This window comes from Lutra lutra, chromosome 15 (genome assembly GCF_902655055.1).
Source record: "Lutra lutra chromosome 15, mLutLut1.2, whole genome shotgun sequence".
Lineage (NCBI taxonomy): Eukaryota > Metazoa > Chordata > Mammalia > Carnivora > Mustelidae > Lutra > Lutra lutra.
This window is the reverse complement of record NC_062292.1, coordinates 33,850,093-33,870,502: the sequence shown is the minus strand read 5'-3', so window position 1 is coordinate 33,870,502 and position 20,410 is coordinate 33,850,093. Positions and strand designations below refer to the sequence as shown.

Sequence of the window (20,410 nt, the reverse complement as noted above, 5' to 3'; positions counted from 1 at the left end):
GCCAGATCCAACACTCGCCCTCCAAATTACCTACAGTGTTTTGTTCTGTTTAACTTTGAGCTAATCCAGTTTAGCGGGGTGGACAGAGAACAAAAAGAAGAGCTGGTGACACCATCTAATTCCCCTTCCACTCTTAAGCAAGGTGGAGGCAAGAAAGTAGACCACACCAAGAGAGTGTGTGGTGTAGCCACCAAAGCTAACAGTCTCCAAGAAAGAAAGGGCACCTGGTATCTATCATCAGGACCAGAGAAGGAGCAGTGAGGGACATCAGTAAACAGCCCTGCACACACTCATCCAGTGTTTTTTTGTTTTTTTTTGAAAAATGTATTTATTATTAGAGAGACAGAGTGAGTGGGGGCGGGGAGAGGAAGAGGAAAAAGAGAATCTCAAGCAGACTCCCCACTGAGCATGGAGCCTGATGTGGGGCTCAATCTCATGACCCTGAGTCCAGCACTTAACCAACTGAGCCACCAGGCACTTTTCTCCCAGCATTCTGAAAACAATAAAAAACATGGAAGAAACTGGGCTCTCTAGTTAAGACTACATAAAACTACTCATCCATTCCTCTGGCATCTTTGTAAACTTTTCATTACAGTTACATACAAGTTTGATCCTTCTTGGCCCTTCAGAACACAATCTTCATCACCTTTTGCCAGCTCATATTTTCTGGGCCTCCATCCAGATGGAGAGCCTGGCTATTAGTGTTTCACAGCATAAGGGAAAAGGACAACCCAGATCTAGCAGTTGCCCTCCCAATTTACCTTTTTAACTTTGAGCTGTGCAGTTACAGAGTTAGCCAGACACCAAAACTAAACCCTCCATGTTACCCACTCAACTAAAATGACCAAAAATCACAAAGTTTCTGTACCTTGCATGTTTCCTGGTCTCTAGAAGCCCAAATGCTGCTCACAGCTGAGCACCTGACATTTACCCAGATTTATCTTGGTCATGCTTTAGTTTAACAGCAGATCCCACTACGTCCCTTAGAGATCCTAAAACCATAGCTTCAGCATTCTAAGTAAGTCCCACTGCCACCTGTAACCAAATTGAGCTTATGGCTTTTGAAGCTACCTGATTTTTCAGCTAGTTCAACTACAGTAGCAAGTAGGGGATGGCCTGGATGGCCTAGTTTAAGGGTAGTACACTAGACATGGGTTTTCTTATAATGGCCTGGCACAGAGAGGCATCAGTATTCAAGAGCATTAGAGGCCTGCAACCAGAGATTAATATCTTGCTTTCCATTTAGGTCTTGGAGTTTAAATTATACTGTCTTTTTTTTTTTTTTAAGGTTGTGGGTAGGGCAAAAAAATGGAAGACGGAGCAAGAGTTAATAGATAAGACCAGTCTGTGGCAGCCATAGCTACAGTGTTCTACACCACTCTTCACCTTTAAATAGTTCACACCCAGCTACCTCCACAAGAAGGGGGACAAGTAGATTTGGGCCAGATGAGCCTTTGGCAGAAGAGCACTGCCCAGTCCTCCTTCACCCTGAATACATTTTTTCAACTGCAAAAAGTCCAAATGATAGCAAAACTGTAAAAGTTTTCAAACAAAAAGGAACTGTCCCTTTTTCAGTCAGGAATTTGTCCTAGATGCCCAGCTCACTCCCAGCTATTCCTCAAAAAGAAGAGAGAAGAAAAAGCTCTATGCTCTCTGAAAGGTACCACTGAGTCATACATTCTCACCTACCACACTCGGAGTGTTACTTAGTGGTGGCAAGGTAAACACCTGACAAGCAACTGTGCAGAATCCCTAGGCCTTTTGCTGACAGATTCCCTTGAGGAGCTCAGTTTATGAGCGTTTACTCCACAGACCAGGTGGCTTTTCAGACTTTGGCACCTATTTCTATTTAGATATCAAGCTTGGTTGCTAAGCAACCAGCCAGCTCCCCTCCCTCTCCCTTACTCCGTCAGGGAGCCAGCTTCCTATACTAGCAGAACTGGTCAAACGGAGATCAATCTTGGACAAATCAGTGCTTGAGGGAACTTTAATGAAAGCAAGAAAAAAAAATGTGGTGCAAGAACAACGCAGAAGGGTTCTATTCCAGGCAGTTATGCCTTGTACAAGTAGAATGAAGTCATCAGGTCAGAGTTTTAACTGGCATTATGTCAGGCACTGTTCCAACCCCTTCATTTTACAGTAATGAATCTGAAGCCTAGAGGTTAAATGAGTAGTTCAAGGTCACGGAAGCAGAGCTGCAGCTAGAATGTTGGTGTCCAAAGTCCCAGGCCAAATCTCCCTCTACTACATTACCCTAACACTGGGAGGTTTCAAAAAAGAAAGGGGAACTATGAAAGGTGATTTTTTTCCATAAATTAAATCAACTTTAAAAGCCAGGCATACTGTGGAGAATTGGAGGCCACTAACATTGTTAGAAAGAAGAGGTTCAAAAGCTGGTTAAATCTGAATAATAAAAAATACCGCTATGTACAATATTGTAAAAAAAGATGGCATTCATGGTTACTGGGCTGGCAGGGCAGGGGGGAGTTGCATGCTGGGGGCAGGCTGCATGGGCTGCCAGCTTTCTTGGGTTTGGAGGATGCGGTACAGCTGCTTCAGTTGAGCAACGATGTTATCTTTGATGTCTGGAGTTGAGATCTGCAGGCGGACACTGCCACTGTCAAAGGACCGTGTAAAATCACCAGAAAACATCTCGTAGATCATCCGAGCTACCACTGGAATGACCTGTTCAGGACACAGAACACATAGGTATCCACTGAAGAGAAGGTAATTTCAAACAGCAGGAGGGACTCAAAATGATAGAAAGGCCCAGTGAGGCCCTGGGAAAGCTGCCACCCCTTATGTGTATGCCTTCTTCTCTCTAGACCATCTTGCTAAGGCTCACTCTAGAACTTGGTTCAAATGAAGGTAAAGAACCTATATGTTTCATTACATCATATGCCTAAATAAACAGCTGCTTATTTTGGAAGTCTCTTACCCACATTTCATTTGTTGACTATCTTTTTTTACAAATCCAGGGACCAAACCCAAGTGGTCTTGCTGCCACTTACTAGAATAAGGTTACACTCTTAAAAGTAACTCAAAGGGTCTTTCTAAAAGAGCTAGAAAGGACCATATCCTGTTAGGTTTCAGCAAGACTCTAATGTCAGTAAGAGAATGCAAGGTAAGGTCTTCACTAAACCAGTCATCCATTTTGAGGACCTTTGTGCTCCAGCTTGGTCCTACTTTGGTAGGACCTACTTGGTTCTTACAATAAACAAAACTTGAGTCTGCTATTCTATTTGATGGGATTAAAACATACATAGGCTGATGGATCTTCGCTCAGCACAATCCTAGTCCTGGGGCTAAAAGCACTGGTAAAAAGGCAAAGAGTTGTTGACATATCCTTATATCCTCACCTGAACCAAGATGAGTTTCCTTTCCAGGGGTTTCCCATCTGGCCATTCTTCCCCAAAGCATAAGTAGATCTCAAATGGTGGCTGCTTCTCTATCTGTCCTTTCTGGTGGGCAATGAGATCTGTAGAAGGTGGAAGAGCAAGCTTGGTGTACTTGGCCATTCCATATCCACTCAGTAAAATACCATCTTCTGGGCTGCCCAATTTAGTGGTCACTAGCCACATGTGGCTATTACATTTAAATTAATTAAAATTAAATAGTTCCTTAGTCATATGAGTCACATTCATGTGCTCAGTTGCCCCATGTGGGCCACTGTGGACAACACAAATAAGAACACTTTTATCATTTCTGAGGGTTCTAAGGATATCACTGAACTAGACCTGGGGTTCAAATTGTATTGTAAAATCCACATCTCAGTGTTCTCCCTAAATCTATTTGCTTGAATTTGCCACTTGGTATTTCCCAAATGGGAAAAGTATGTTTTGCTGATTAAGATGAAGTCAACTTCCAAAGTTAAGGTGGCAATGGCAGCACCTGGCAGTAATAACAAGGCTGTCTCCCTCTTCTGCCACTAAAGGAGCCACAACCAAGCTAAAATTAGCTTCCAAGTACATAGCTTTGGAATGAAATGCCCTTCTTTATTGCCCAGGTCACTTTCATTTCTCAGAACTAAGATTCTCTTCTACCTTTACTTCCTCCAGGAGTTTTTTAAGATACCTGAAGAGCCAGGAAAGGGGGGTTGGGAAGGTGGAAAACCTACTTCTGGGGTGAAGCCCCCAACCACCAACCTTCTGAAGAAAGACTTACCACTAAGGAACGTTTCCAGGCAAAACAGTTTGACCTTCTTTTGTCTCTCAATCAGGTTGGGGGCAACAAGTGATGGGGCACATGGCCCAGACCAGTATACTTTGCACTGGCACAGCCTGATGGCATAAATGGCATGACCGCTGACCTCCAGGATCAGTCCTCTGTCCATGACGTCTAGCAGCTTACTGGTGAACAGCTTCTGCTTCTCATTGGTGATATGCTCTGGACCTGGGAACTTCACCTGCTCCAGACTGACGGGACCAAAGAGTTCCTCTTGGTCAGGCATGGGACCCAGGTCCCCATAGAAGAGCCGGCAGCCCTGGGGGTTGCTCACGGTCATGGTGTGCCCATATTCCTTCCCACGGTACTGAAACTTGATGTCCAAGTCAGTCACTGCAAGGTGAGAGAGTACAGTGAGAGTCCTGCTCTAATGCTCTGCCTGGGACTCATCCAAGTCCATCAAGATCAAGCCACCTTTCTACCAGCATTCAGGAAGGTCACCACCACAGTTATCCTTCCTGCAACAAAGGAAGACATCAACCTATCCCTGTACTACTCAGTCAAAAGACTACCTTAAAAGCAGATAGTTCAAGGTCCATGTATACTATCTCTGTTTAATCATTACACCCTAAGGGCTAGAATTTCTCCAAGCAAACTTCTGGGTTCAGTCTCCTCATTTATACTGACTGAAGTGTTCACATCAGTGGACATGGAAGCAGCTAAAAACTAAGGTTATCTAGTTTGTGTCTCATTTTTGGCTCATTTTAAAAGAAATCAGAAGAATAAGAAAAAATACCAAGCCATCTTGTCTTTCTGAAAATTACACACATCCACACTCTGTGGATTTGTTCTAATAACTTACCATAAAAGGACACACAGCTCATGGCAAAGTAAATTTTCACTCATCAAGCCTCCATTGAACCTTACAGGTCTTATCAAAGCTATTACTCTCTTGGACCAAATACTAGCCCTCACATTCCCACCCTCCATCCCATCCCCACTACCACCATGCATACCATGAAAGGGAGATGGGGTAGTGACACTGGTTCTTCATTGAGATCAATTTGTGTTCAATTCAGAAAGATTTTCTCCCTTCCAAAAGCCCCTCAAAATCCAAGAACCTTCTTGATCAAATCCATGGCCATTAATCTTCCTGTCCCTCAACTGGCCTTATGCCCAGATCCCCTAGACAAACTGATGAACCCAGGCTTTCCACTCACCTAACAGGTGAGTAACCCTGAGCTGCAACTAATCACAGGACCCCCATGGGCAGGTAGATATGAACTAATGTTTCTTTTTTTTTTTTTTAAGATTGTATTTATTTATTTGACAGAGAGAGATCACAAGTAGACGGAGAGGCAGGCAGAGAGAGAGAGAGAGAGAGGGAAGCAGGCTCCCCGCTGAGCAGAGAGCCCGATGCAGGACTTGATCCCAGGACCCTGAGATTATGACCTGAGCCGAAGGCAGAGGCTTAACCCACTGAGCCACCCAGGCGCCCTGAACTAATGTTTCTTTACTTCTTCCCTGATGACTCATCAGCCACTCAGGAACCAGACAGAGGCTGCCTATAGGACAGGTGGCTATTCTATATATGGCAAAGAAATGGAGGCAGAAGGTGGGGCAGGAAAAGGACTGTAATAGGAGCTGAAGACCCAGCTAGAAAGATCACATCTCACTTACTTGGGAGAGAGCTGATCCACAGCTCTGGAGAGCTATAGAAGGGCTGTATAGGTGCCTGGGGTACATCTATTTCCAGAGGCTCAGTTTTGGGCCACACTGCTTCAGGGCTGCAGTTGCCCACACTGGCTGGTGCCATGGGAGAACCTAGAACAGAAAGATGTGGGTGAGCAGGCAGGGGCACCACGTTTATACATCACCTGGCTTGGGGCTGACAAGACAACAAGGCTGACAGACAAGAGTCAAACACTGGACTATGACTCCATGTGGCAGCCCATCAATGATTTCCACAATTGACACAAAAAGAGATACAGTTCCCCTGCTTCTACTTCCTAATCATATTAATTCTCCCATAAACTCGTAGTTCTGAAAACGTGCATTTGCTGAAGATAACCAAACACAGGAGTATTCTCTGGGGTTAAATTAGAATGAGCATGAATGAAAGATCCCCTGTTGCAGATTTTCACCCCAGCAATTACATAGAAGTTGGCTGTCTTCTACAAAATGAACCCTTCTATAAAATGAACTCAACTGAATGAGTTGATTAGCTTTGGGTATATAGAAATTCCATTAAAAAAAAACAAATACCGGGGCGTCTGCGTGGCTCGGTCAGGCTCCCAGGGTCCTGGGATCAAGCCCTACATCGGGCTCCCTGCCCCTTGGGGAGTCTGCTTCTCCCTCTCCCACTCCCCCTGCTTGTGTTCCCTCCTTCACTGTGTTTCTCCGTCAAATAAATAAATAAAATCTTTTCAAAATAAAAATAAAATAAATAAACACAAATACTTTTACGTGCACAAAACATCTGGAAGGATATCCAAAAATCTAAAAGGATCAGTTTCTTCCAGGGAAACCAAACAGGGGGTCAGAGACAGAAAGGAAAGAAAACCTTTTGGTACCATTATGAATTTTAAAACATGTAAGACTAATATTTATTCAAAAGATCCAATTATAGCTTTTAGGAAAGAAAATGAAATACCCATCCTATTTTCTTGCTATTCTCAAAGTTGGTTCACTCCAAAGTCTAGAGATTTCTCCTCCTAGCCTCACCTCTTAGGCATCTATTCTTCAACAATTCTTCTTCCTCTGCCCCAAGAGCTCTGAAATCATAGAAGTAATGTTTCTTTGACCGTTTGTGCAAAAGTCTGGTTAAATCAATGTACCCGTTTTACTTTTTTTTTATTTTTTATTTTTAAAGATTTATTTATTTATTTGAGAAACAGCATGTGCACAAACGAGGGGAGGGGCAAAGGGAGAGAGAGAGAGGGAATCCTCAAGCAGACTCCCCCCTGAGCAGGGAGCCCAACTTGGGGCTGGATCCCAAGACCCTGAGATCATGACCTGAGTTGAAATCAAAAGTGGGACGCCCAACCAACTGAGCCACCCAGGTGCCCCTACTTTTTAAATAGATGCCCCCCATCTTCCCAAAAATGATCCAAAGCAACCCCTAACATAAGGTCAACAACATTTGCTTTGGTAAAATATGAACAGAAATATGAAATCAGGTCCTGGAAATAGGTTGCACCCTTTTAAGGGGTGAAAATAACAGAATGAATCAGCGAAGGATTTGGGAACGGAGCTCATATTTCCAGATATCCAAGTCAAATCACTAAGTGGGAATGTAACATGTGACAATATTGACCTGAGAGAACTCAATGATAATTTTCTGTACTCATCCCTTGGTTGTAAAGATATAAATAGCAGGTTAAGTGAAGGAGGGCAGGGGGACAGAAAATAAGAGTTATTTCCCGATTCTTAAAGGTAAGGGAATCACCTAAAGTAGGGGACTCCAAAATCCCAAAGGAATCATTTCAATAACATTTTCTAAGTGGCATAAGTATCTCATTTGACCCACAGCAGCCAGATGGAACTAGAAATGGAGTGATGAGCTTCTCAACTCAACTAGTGCATGGCATTAGACTAGGAGCATTTCAGTCGACAGTTCAAGTGAAGATGCTGAAGAGCACTTCACCTTGTATTTGAGAATCCTCAGAATGTGCAATGGAAGAGTCAGTACCTGCTCTGTTACAGTGACCTTCCAACCCCTCAACTCATTTTTCCTGGGAAGCCGAATTCAAAAAGAGCATAAAAGAAGCAAAAAGTCTCTTGCAGATAAATTCTATCAAAGCTAAGTATTATAGAAACCACAGGTTTCCCAGGACATAGCCTTAGCAAAGTAGATACCCTGCTAAGAAAGTGACACAAAATTTTTATCAAGGGAAATAATGGAAGACTTTGCCTATATTTCGTCAAAATGATATCTACACTTGGCTTCAAGGAAATCAGCGAAATTTTAACAACTGATGTATTTTTATGTGGGACTGAGAATGAATTTGTTTAACTTCTCTGAATTAGCTGTAAGATTCCGAAGATGTTCTCTATGCCTGTAAGCTGCCCACTGGGATAACTGGGCCAGCAGAGTTCCCCTGTCTACGGCCCCTACTTGTTAGTAGACCAGCAGCTTGGTCACAAAGCCTCATTACTGCTCCCGGTGCAGCAGGGGCTGAGGAGTCAGTAGTTGTTAATTCAAAGCCTGTTCCACCCTCTTCATTCTTCTGTACCACCCCCGACTATCCCCACTCACCATTGATGTTCAGGAAGGGGAAAGTGTCCTGGATGGGAACATGGTGCTGTGACTGATCAAGCTCATCTTCTTCATCTTCTTCATCTACATCATTATCCTTCTCATCCCAAGGAGCAGATCCAGTGGATCCTAACCAAGAAACAGACACATCAGCCCACGAGCGAGCTGCTGGGGTTGCACTGTCATCCTTATAGCTGATCTGCTGTATATGCTAGGTATTATTAGTACAGAGACACCCAGGGCTCAACATGTACCCCTAATGCCCTAGCCAAAAAGAGTGGGAACCAAAGGTATATTAACCTCTGGCTCTAATTCCTCCTACTGAGCTCTAATGTTAGCTCTCTTCTCCTCCCCTACCCAGGAGCTGCAGACAGTATTTCCTTTCTTAGAAATCTCTTAATTCCCACCTTTAAACCTCTTGCTACACATTAGCTTCCCTTCTTAAGGACTCAAGGACACCAACTTCTCCCCTTTGTAAGCTTAATATGAGGACAGACCCTTCCCTCTTGGCAGGGCCTCACTAGATCCATTGGAGAACAAGTCTAAATCACCCAGCTCTTGGTACTTCCAAAGCACTGGGTAAACAGGAGGATCAGGTGGTATTCTCTTAGGAAAAGTATCCTACAAATTAAATAATCACTCATCCAACATTTGCAAAGGGAACTTAATAGCTTTAAAATGTAATGTCAATTGAGTCTTACAATAGTCTTTGAGGTAGGCAGGAAAGATGAGAGCCCAGATTTTACCAATGAAGAAACTGAGGCTCAAAGGTCAAATGACTAGATTCCATGTCCCATAAGGAGCAAAGTGATAAGAGCCAGGTTCAGAACTCAAACCTCCTAAGTTTTAATTCCGCCATCTTCAAAACCACCTGACCTCTCCTCTCAGTGCTGAGTCCCAAGGGAAGCTCTTCCTACAGTAGGTCTCTATCCTCCCTCTACTTTCTCATTCTTTTAAACAGTCAGGCTAGTAACTATTCCCCTAAGTGAACAAGAAGATTTTGCTGACATATCTTTTGTTCTCCAGGTCCTTCCTAGAGAAAGGCTTTCTTGCTTTGTAACTAAACTTTGTAAGTGATGTTCAAGTCAACTATCTCTTTAAAGAGTCCAGCCCAGAACCTGGCTTACTGTCCACCTGTCCTGCCAGCAGCTGGGGCCTCACCTGGGTTAATGATTGATCCCTGAGGTTGCGGGATGTCACACACTTGGTATATCTTCACCGGGTTCATGGGTACCTCCTTGGTGCCATCGTACATCAGGTTGAATTCCCTGCTCTTGTTGAGAGCACAGCGGAGCTGGGCCTTCCATTTAGCTGGGTCAGGGTCATCCACCCCTTCCTGGTACTTCCCTGTCTCCACAGCCCAGGCCTGAGGAACAAGAAACCACAGTGAATGCCTGCTGTTGCCCAGAAGTACTGCGAAATGTGTTCACCCTCTCATACACACGAGCACGAACACCCGGGCCTGACTGCCCCGCCATCCCCATCCCCACTTACAGAGCCTGCAGCAGGAAGCCCCACCCTCAGGCCTTGGCCAGGCAGGGCCAAAGGGACATTAAGCCATATGCAAACACAATCTTTTGAAAGGAGGAGCCTTATCTCAACTGTTGGTGCCAGCACCACCTGTCAAGAGTGGCTATAATAAAGGTTAGAAATAAAAAAGAGCCTGGAAAAAATACAGTTGACCCTTGAACAATACAGGGGTCAGGAATACTGACCCTCTGCACTGTCAAAAATCCACATATTTAATTTTTGACTCCCCAAAACTGAACTATCTTACTGGTAACAGCTGAATAATCATATTTTTTATACTGTAGACTATATTCTTATAATAAAGCAAGCTAGAGAAAAGGAAATGCTACTAAGAAAAAAGCGGGGATTAAAAAAAAAGAAAGAAAATAATAAGGGGGGGGCGCCTGGGTGGCTCAGTGGGTTAAAGCCTCTGCCTTCGGCTCAGGTCATGATCCCAGGGTCCTGGGATCGAGCCCCGCATCAGCAGGGAGCCTGCTTCCTCCTCTCTCTCTCTCTGCCTGCCTCTCTGCCTACTTGTGATCTCTATCTTTCAAATAAATAAATAAAATCTTTAAAAAAAAAAGAGGGGCGCCTGAGTGGCTCAGTGGGTTAAAGCCTCTGCCTTCAGCTCAGGTCATGATGCCAGTGTCCTGGGATCGAGCCCCGCATCAGCAGGGAGCCTGCTTCCTCCTGTCTCTCTGCCTGTCAAATAAATAAATAAAATCTTTAAAAAAAAAAGAAAATCATAAGGAAGAGAAAATATAATTTACAGTACTATATTTATTGAAAGAAAACCTGCACGAAAGTGGACGTGTGCAGGGGTGTCTGGTTGGCTCAGTTAGAAAAGCACACAGTTCTTGATCTCCAGGTCATGAGTTTGGGCCCCATGTTGAGTATAGAGATTATTTAAGTAAGTAAGTAAATAAATAAATAAATTTAAATAAATAAATAAATAAGTGGACCCATGCAGTTCCAACCCATGTTGTTCAAGCATCCGCTGTATACCCCAAAATGCTAATGGTAACTTTGGATAGCAGGATTTCAGGTCAATTTTTTTTTGGCTTATTTGTTTTTGACATTAATTACTTTTATAAGCCAACAAAGGGAGATGCCATGTGATATGAAGAGTTTGGCCTTGCTGTTCCTTCCCCCTACATTCTTCAATCTGATGCATAAATAATTGTAGAAAACAAGTGCCTTTAGGAATAATAGCCTGTTGGAGGGCAAGGCAGCACAGTCTGGAAGTCCAGCTGGAGGCGGAGGGCCTCATTGGACTGGTCCCACACCCTTTGCCCTTCCCTAGTTCCTCAAAGTCCCACTTCATTGGAAATACTTTGCTGTAAACACCAGGTATGAGCTAAAACCACTTTGGCTCCTCCTCACTGGTTCTCCATTTCTGGGTCCAGAGGCATGTGTGTTTCCACTCATGGGCTATCCACTCTCCCCCACTACTAACATACTCTCAGAGCTCTATGCTTTCTTCAGGATGTGACCTTCTGATGCAGAAAAGGGGGATGTCATTAGCAGAGACCTCAAGACCAGGAAGCACACCCCAGCTTGTGGAAATGGACAGGGCTCATGTCCAGTTCCAACTCCTTGCCTCTGCTTCTGACCTCAAGCTGAAATGGAAATTTTCTGCCCCGTCCTTTGAGATCTCTGATCTCCCTCAGTCACTCCCAGCCCCAGACCCTGACAATCATCCGGAAGTTTCTTCCAAAACAAATTTCAGACTCACTTCTTACCATGTCCTCAGACTCGAGCACCTGCAGTGTAGTTCTACAGTACAGAATGTGGAGGTCTGAGAAATGGGTGCTGCCCCAGATGGCTATGCTGGCCCCATTCCATCCAGCTCCCTACAGGGGATGTTTATGTCACTGGTCCGCAGTATCTGAGAAGCACATCTCTAGTTGTGCCTGGTGGTACCTGACTGCTGGCTCACCACATCTTCCCTTCCGTTTGTTTGATCCCCGGTACCCACTCCTGCTTTGGCCCTGCCCAGCTGGCTTGGGCTATGCTGACCTTGGCTCAAGTCTAAATATTTCTGTGGCTCCTTAAATCCCTGCCCCTCCATGGAGAGCAGCCAGACTAAGCCAAAACCACAGCCCCAGCCTTCTGGCTCACAACACAGCCATTCCTCCTCAGGGCCCACTCAGAGGGTGATGCAACAGCGGGGCTACCCACCTCATGGCAATCGTAGTGATTTATAAATAGGACATACTCAACCCATTCTGGGTCTTGCTTCTGACACTCAGGTCACTGTGCAGGTCCCTACTACTTCTCTTCCAGAAATGGAAGTAACCTCTGTATTTTAATTGGTAATTCACTAGTCCCTCCCTACATATTATTTCACTCAATTCTCATAACAATCCTGTGAGGCAGGCAAGACTGGTTTCATCCCCCATTTTACTGAAGGGGAAGGTAAAACCCAAAGAGATTATGTGACGTGTTCAAGACCATACATGCAACTGATAGTAGGATCTGAAACCAGGCCTTCCAATTCCTGGTCAGAATGGGGTAGATGGTAATGGGGGAGCAGACAGGCTTGGGTTCAAATCCTGGCCACACCCCTCACTAGCTATGTGATTTGGGCAAGTTACTTAGCCCCTCAGAGACTCAGCCTCTGCATCTACAACACTGGGTAATACCTCCCCTACACAGTTGCTGAGAATTAAATGAGACAATGGACAAGGGATACAGAGCAGGCACCCATTTAACGCTAGTGGTCCCCTGCCTCCTTCCTGCTCCCACAAATCCTGCCCAAGGCCTGTCAGAACTTGGGATCTGTGAAAGTGCCCTCACTCTTCTCCTGACTTCTAAGGCCCTCCTTTAGCATTCTGCAGAGATACAGACATAAGCAAGACAAGCCTCCTGCAGCCATGTTTTTCTCAAGCCCTGAGCATGCAGACCACTCTCCTGAGTGGGACTTTCAGGAACCAGCCTCTTCCCCCACAGCCAGCCACCCCCAGCCACCAACAGCAAATGCAGTTTCAGACCATGGCCACAGCCAGAGGCCGGCTGGGCTGAGGCAGGCCCATTCCCTCCCAGTGCCAGCTTCAGTAATTGGGGCTGGTTTACAGATGTTTTTCCCTATCATTTTTTAAATTAAAAGCGCTCATTTACTTTCCTTCTAAGTGCTTTCAGGCCAATTTTCCCTCTGCCTCTCGTGTCTACACCTGATATAACAGAGTTGGGTGGGAAATAGCTCTAGGACGGCTCTCCTTTGAGGGGTGAGCCCACATCTTCTGATCCAATCTCAGCAAGAACTGGGGCGTCAATCTTGAGAGGCCCAGGGTAGGGACTGGATTTCACTTCTGACTTCCAGCTTATAGAGGAAGAAAAAGCTAAACTCACTCCTCCGTGTCTTGGAGATGCAGGAACTAAAGCAACTCACGAGATGGGAAGGCTGACCAGCACAGAGAAGTTGGTCGGAAGCAAAGGCACAGGGTCTGGAATTAGAAACCACATTCCACCCCTTCCCGTGACCAGCTTCCCACCTACTTCTGCCTTAAGCCAAGCTTCGGCTTCACTGAATTTTGTAAAATGCCGTGTGATTAAATCTTGTTTTCCGTTAAGTAAAACAATGCTCACATCAGAGCTATTTTTTATTTAAGAAGACATACTTGTGGAAGAAAAACCTGTACTAAATCAACCATTAATTTTTAAGCAGAGGTCATGGATGGGGCAAGGTATTTTAATATCAAAAGAACACCATGAGAAGGAAAAAAAAAAAAAAAAAAAAAAGAACACCATGCAGAGGGCCCTCTACATCCATCCCATAGGCTACGTTAGGAGGCTGCCAACACTCAGTAGTTCTGCCCTGGTCTGGAGAGTCATTCCCAGGCCCAAGCACCTGTCTTCATAGCCAGAGCCCTGAGGGCATGAAGAGCAAGGGTCATTTGCTGGCCCTCCGGAGCTTTTGGAACAACCACATCAACACAATCACTTGCAGTTTTACCAACTGCACCCGGGATCTTTTGGGATATGAGTTGAGTACTTTTAGCCAGTGGGAAAGAATAAACATCCTCAAACATCACAGACGTGCCCCAGCAAGAGAAATTACTGTGCCTAAGTTTGGGCACCCCCTTCATAAACATTCTCTCTGATGCATTAGCATTTGGGATCTAATGTACTCCTCATGCCAAAATAGAAAACAGAACAAAACAACAACCGAAAACCCCAGAAAGCTCTGACAGAACTGGAAAGCATTTTAAGTCAGACGGTGGAAGAAGCCCTTTACCTTGAAAATGGTATTTTCCTCCTCTTGTTGGGGGCTATGCCGGGTGGCATGTTTCCAGGGAATCTGGAAGCGTTTGGAGTCCCTGTGTAGCCAGATGAGCCCGGGGTACAGGCCACTATCCACCTGGGCCACCAGCCAGGGCTTCAGCCGAACTCTGCGGGGGTGGAGGGCCATGATCTAGGGGTGGGGGGAGGGAGGGTAAAGAGTAGGGAGAGCAGGAGAATTAGGCCAGCCTCTGGGAACTTTTCCCAGCCACTGTTCCCGTATGATAGAGCTACAGTTTCATTAGATTACAGCAAAGAAACTAAATATGGGAATAGACTGTGCCAAGTGGGGAAGAAAAGAAAAGAGGTTAAAAGGTTCTTTTGATTCTTATTCCAAAGCCATTTATACTTCATGTTCTAGCCAAATCAGACTTATCATGTAAGTAGATCACATTTCTCCTATTTAAATCCTGAAGCAGGAAAATAAAAAAAGATGACATCATCCCTGCTGGAACACAGTCCTTCCTGAAGAACCAAGGCCTTTGGAAGAGAAGTGAAATTGCTCTTTTCAATCTCATCTCAGGAGACAGGAGAAAAAAAGTTATGGAAACTGCAAAGATAGGGGCAAGAATTTGAAGCATACCTTCTTTTTAGACAAGACAACTCAACACGATCAGGAATATTTTAATAAGACATGACAGCACCGTGGTGAGAGGCTAGGAGGCAAGGGGTGGGTCCTGGTTCCAAAGTCCTCACTTACAGAGATGAGCGGGCAGTGTATCCACGGGGATCCAAAGAGCTGGGCCTCAAGTCAACTCTCCTTCCTCTGGGCTGGCCAAAGACTCTGTAATCAAGAAAAAGGGGTCCCAAGTTGGTTATGCACAGGACAATCCAGTGAGTGGCTGGGAGAAGACTTGGGAACATGGGAGACAAAGGCTCTGAGGACCCTTCTCACACCTGAGTCTGGGAAAGTCCAGGAGCCCAAGAATAATCAAGTGCTAGGGCTCTTCACCCTAGACTGCTAAAAACAACCCTAAGACAAGCTGGCCTCTTCCACCTGGGTCTGTTTATCTCCCCACAGAGGCTAGAGTGAACTCATGGGTTGCAGGAGGCGGCCTGGGTAAAGTCTGCAATTGATCCTCATAAAAACACACGAGCTCGGCAGGTAACATTCGGCACCAGCCCGCACTCACAGCAGGAAACAAAGGCCTGCCCAGGCTGGGTGCCTTTAGGAAAAACTGGTCCCTAGAGAATTGTTTGCCAGGGATGTTGTGTTTAGCTATTTTTGTGTGTGTGTGTTCTCCTTTTACTTTGTTTTTACTTAAGGTGAGGTCTGCAAAATCGCCTTCCCTCAGTGAATACACGTCCATCAGCTACTGTGTCCAGCACTATGTCGGTTAGAAAGCACATGGCTTTCGTCAGACTCCCTGAAGAAATCCACACTGGAACTGCTCAAGCCCCACAACGGCCTGAGGAAAGGAAGATAAATAAGTCGCCTTCACACCCAGGAAGGTCCCCACCTGGATCACAGTTCAGAAGCCAAACCAGTTGAGTCAGCTGAAGGCTCCCACTCACAGGAGCTTAGCTGAGGGGGTGGCCCCGAACACCACTTCCTTCCCCAGCCAGACTCCCAACAAGCAGGGAAAACCCAAACCCAAATCAAGCTGGCTTCTGGCACTTTAAGAGCAAGGCAGGACCTGCTCTCACCTGAGCCTTCTGACCCAGTTAACAAGTCCTGCAACTGAAACCTTCCCCCTGGGAGCACAGCTTGGAGTGGGCAGGTCAGGTTGGCATGCGGTATTCAACTGTCCCCCAACCCCATGTTCTTGGCCTTGTTCGGGTTGCTTTGTAGAGCAGCAAGTCAAGCCATCAAACCAGGGGGAAAACATTTACCTTATAAGGAGGAGAAAATGCATATTCTTTTTTTTTTTAAGATTTGACAGAGAGAGAGAGATCACAAGTAGAGAGAGAGAGAGAGGAGGAAGCAGGCTCCCCACCTAGCAGAGAGCCCGATGTGGGACTCGATCCCAGCACCCTGAGATCATGACCTGAGCTGAAGGCAGAGGCTTAACCCACTGAGCCACCCAGGCAGCCCAAAAAATGCATATTCTCCTAAGGACAAGTTCTACCTTCTCCTCCTCAGTCCCAGCCTACTGGAAAGGGGATGGAGCAAGGGAAGGACAAATGGGGAAATGGACAGCACACCGGTCAGTCTTGTGAGGGACATTTGAGAATTTCTATTGCAGTACCCGTAAGTCCTGTGTCTACGCTTGTCAGACATGTGAAATCAGTTCTAGACGGACCATGGACTTTGATGAAAAGCATTTATCATAGTTGATCAACAACTCATCATGAGAAAATTAAAGCAACCAAGTCAACGCAGGATCCTACACATAGTGATAGGGAAGAAGTAATATCATAGAGACAGATTGTTAAGATCCAGAGTCCTGGGTTCTCAGCCTTCTCTCAAGATGGCACTGCACATGAGCAACCCCGCCCCAGCCTGCCTTCCTTCATGCCCCACCTGCATCACTGCTAACCCTCTCCAACTCAGTCAAAAAAGAATCAGCCAAGATCTCTCCCACCTGCCACCCAGTACCTAGGGCTCTAAAAACTGGCGGACAGTGAAAAGTTGGAAGCAACCAAAATAACAGAGGAAAATGGCTAATTACATATTCACAGGCTGCACTATTAAGCAACCATTAATAACGGGGTGTCTGAAGAATTTTTATTGGATTTGGGGAAATGTTTACAACATGAAGTTAAGGGAGAAAATACAGCACACAATACCGACTATATAGTATTCTCTCCATCCTTTAACATAACATACACTTACATACATATGCACATACACACAGATGATTTAAAGAAAGGAAAAGAAAGGGCGCCTTTCTGCCTTCAGTGGGTTAAAGCTTCTGCCTTCGGCTCAGGTCATGATCTCAGGGTCCTCAGATCGAGCTCCACATTGGGCTCTCTGCTCAGCAGGGACCCTGCTTCTCCGCCCGCCCCCCACCACTGCCTCCCTCTCTGCCTACTTTTGATTTCTGTCAAATAAATAAAATCTTTTTTTAAAAAAAGTAAAAGAAATACACCAATGTAACAAGACATCCAAAATGGTTACCTGGTGATAGGATTACGGGTGAATTTTATACATATCTATATACTTTTGTGTATGATTCACATTTTCCTACAATGGCATGCTTCAATTTATAACAAAATGAAAAGAAAATTGAGGCGCCTGGGCGGCTCAGTCAGTTAAGCGTCTGCCTTCAGCTCAGGTCTTGATGCCAGGGTCCTTGGGTGGAGCCCCACATAGGGCTCTCTGCTCAGCGGGAGCCTGCTTCTCCCTCTGCCTGCTGCTCCCCCTGCTTGTGCTCCCTCTCTCTCTCAGTCAAATAAATAAATAAATCTTCTTTAAAAAGTGAAAAACAGGGGCGCCTGGGTGGCTCAGTGGGTTAAGCCTCTGCCTTCAGCTCAGGTCATGATCTCAGGGTCCTGGGATCCAGCCCCGCATCGGGCTCTCTGCTCAGCGGTAAGCCTGCTTCCCCCTCTCTCTGCCTGCCTCTCTGCCTACTTGTGATCTCTCTGTCAAATGAATAAAAATAAAATCTCAAAAAAAAAAAAAGTGAAAAACACCTACACATAGTATTTCCTTTAACCACAGGAAGCTAAGACCTTTCTTGGCCATTGGAAGGTATAAAAGATGATGCCCTTCATCTTTTCATCTTCATAGCTGCTGAGACTATGATACCAACAGTCCTTCATACCTACATAGGCTTTACAGTTTTTTACATGCACTTTCATTTAACATGTATGATTTCATCCTCATGATCTGGAAGTAGTATTATTATTATCCCCATTTTATAGCTGGGTTAACTGAGACACAGAAAACTGCTTCATCTGGGGCTTGGACCCAATACTCCTGAGTCAGAGTACACCATAGTACTGAATCCTGCCACAGTACCCTGCCTTCCAAGTCCCTCCTTCTGCACACTAAGAAAGTAAACCAAAATACTGACAAGATCCCAGCAGCATGAAAGGCCAAGGGAGTGGTTAGGGAAGAGACTCCATGACACCCACCCCCAAACACACCTGAATCAGAGTTCTCATTCAAAACACTCACATCACCCAAATCTCAATGCCCACAGAAACTTGGCCTAGCTGGACTCAGCCCTGGTATCTCTAGCTGCCATCACAGTGAAATTCAAAGCCTGTGTCTCCAACAGGTACTTACCCAGCCAAAGAACAAAGATGCTAACCTGTCCACTCCCCTCACACTGGGCACTAAGCAGGGATCTTCCAACCTCTCCAAGGCATAACTGTCCTCTCTCACACACCCATTCCAGGGAGCAGGTCCTCTATAAACACTGCCCCCCCACTAGTTGCAGCCCCTGCCCAGACTAGTTTCCAGGGGCACCAATACCCCAAAGCCGAGCTTCGAGATTGGGCCAGTGGTTTGGCTTAGAGTAGAACACACTTGCCAGTTAGTTCCTTCAGGGAACTGAAGGCCATCTTCCAAGTTCCCCAACCTTCCCTCCATTTAGTTTAGCCCTGCTTAGGGGTAAATTCTGTGCCTCTCACCATAATTCCCATGCCCTTCTTCCCTGCTGGATTGAAGTTGGGGGCCGGTGAGAGGGAGCTACAGGGTATTGGGAGCTGCTGTCATGCATTATGCACACATCTAACCCTAAACTACTCTCCTGGGTCAGCACCAGCCTTCACTAACTCCTACTGGAGCACCTTCTCCCTCTCCCTTCCCTGGATTCCACTTTTGATATCCACTAGGAAAGCAGGTTTGGGACAGAGATGACCCTTTTACTACAAAGCAGGCTCCGTGTAAAGAGTGGCACCCCGGGCCTCCTTTCCAGTCAGGGCTGGGAGACTTTCTCCATTTTTCCACAGCCACCCTCCATACCCTTCAGGCGAAGAGGGCCTCACCCCCAGAGGGACCACACCCAGCGCCACCCTCCCCAACACCAAGCTTGGCTACTTGGAAATCCATGGGTGTCTCCCAGTCCCCACGTAGGGGCCTGACTGCCAAACAAATTCAAGGAGAAAAAACAAACTGGCTAAAATCCTGGCCGCCCCATCCCCATTTCCCCAAACATCTACCAGGACCAAAGGCCCGCAGGCCTAGGAAATCCCCTCTTTGGGACTCGGGCCAGCGGCCCAGCGAGCTGGTAAGACGCGAGGGGCGGAGGCGCCGTAGCTCTACCCCGTGGTGGGTGGGTAGAGGCCAGATAGGCACACTCCGGTAGGGCAGGGAGGGAAAGAGAGTAAAGTGTGGGGTCGGGAGGGGCCCCGCGTACTCCAGGGCTAGGACAGCCCAGAAGCTACCGAAGGCAGGGCGACAGGCACCCAGCCCCAGAAGGTCTCCCCAAACAAACAGATGTTCTCAAGCAAGGTTCCTAACCGCACAAACTCTGGGGCGGGTGTGTCCCCAAACCCCACCCCCACCCCCTTCCAAAGCTAGTGTTCAGAAGTTAGCGTCCTCACCTTTTCTCAGTCCGGCGACAAGAAGCGGACGTCCCTCCAAACCACGTCCCCAGTTAAGATCTCCCGTCGCCACAGCTCTCCTTGATCGGTCCGCCAAGCACACCTGGCTTTGCGCAGGTAGAGTCTTGGAGCTCCGCTCCGTGTCCCGCACCGGCCCTTACCTGCCCAACCCAGGTGCGCCGAACTCACGTCAGCGCCTCGCCCTGGGACGCCACCGCCCCTCCGCCGTCCGGCCACGCCTCCCAGGTATGACCACGCCCTCTCGTGTTCGGGATTGGCTGGTTGAGAGAAATAGGATCCTCTGTGTTCCTGGGCGGCCCAGAGCAGCCCAGCCCTTTCCTCACCTCACTCTCCCGCTTCTAACCCCGGCTGAGAAAATTCCCAGACTCGCGTCTGTATCTTATGCCTCCGGGCTGGTGGTCTTGGAAACTGGGAGGTCACATCTAAAGGGGAGAGGGTGCCTCCCCTTTCCTCTTGTCCCATAGTTACCCCGCCGTATGGAGACAGTTAACCACAAAAAAGGGTTTAGAGATTCTGGGCTGGCCCTACTCCCTTTGGGCCTGTGTAAGTGAGTGGGATATGGAAAAGAGACTCAGGACACTTAGTCCCCTGGAGAGAGAAGCCTTGTGGCTTCCAGAGCAGAAATTCTGCCTTTATTCTGCCCCTTACCCGAGTGACTGTAAATTACTCGGCTTCTTGGTTTCACTTTTCTCCTCTATTCAAGAAGAATAATATTTGCTACCTTTTCCAGTCACTATCCGG

The 20,410-nt window shown here is 46.4% G+C and overlaps 1 protein-coding gene across 1 annotated transcript; it reads right to left on the bottom strand.

Annotated features, from left to right (window-relative positions):
* Window positions 1–557: 557 nt before the first annotated feature.
* IRF6 (interferon regulatory factor 6) lies at window positions 558–19,871 on the bottom strand. The gene is made up of 9 exons (XM_047704889.1): window positions 19,649–19,871; window positions 14,913–14,996; window positions 14,169–14,345; window positions 9,584–9,788; window positions 8,423–8,551; window positions 5,845–5,988; window positions 4,165–4,557; window positions 3,360–3,478; window positions 558–2,685 (listed from the first exon to the last, which is right to left on the bottom strand). Exons 3-9 carry the CDS (start codon window positions 14,340–14,342, stop codon window positions 2,461–2,463), a joined length of 1,389 nt encoding a protein of 462 aa, XP_047560845.1. The 5' UTR covers window positions 14,343–14,345; window positions 14,913–14,996; window positions 19,649–19,871; the 3' UTR covers window positions 558–2,460.
* Window positions 19,872–20,410: the final 539 nt, after the last annotated feature.

What these genes read in the sequence shown, in the direction of transcription:
- IRF6 (XM_047704889.1), bottom strand. Translation starts at nt 14,342, where the DNA reads ATGGCCCTCCACCCCCGCAGAGTTCGGCTGAAGCCCTGGCTGGTGGCC. An exon ending in CCCCTTCCTGAACATCAATG is followed by an intron (nt 5,989 to 8,422) that starts GTGAGTGGGGAT and finishes TTTCTGTTCTAG; the next exon opens with GTTCTCCCATGGCACCAGCC. An exon ending in GGAAACTCATCTTGGTTCAG is followed by an intron (nt 2,686 to 3,359) that starts GTGAGGATATAA and finishes TGTCCTGAACAG; the next exon opens with GTCATTCCAGTGGTAGCTCG.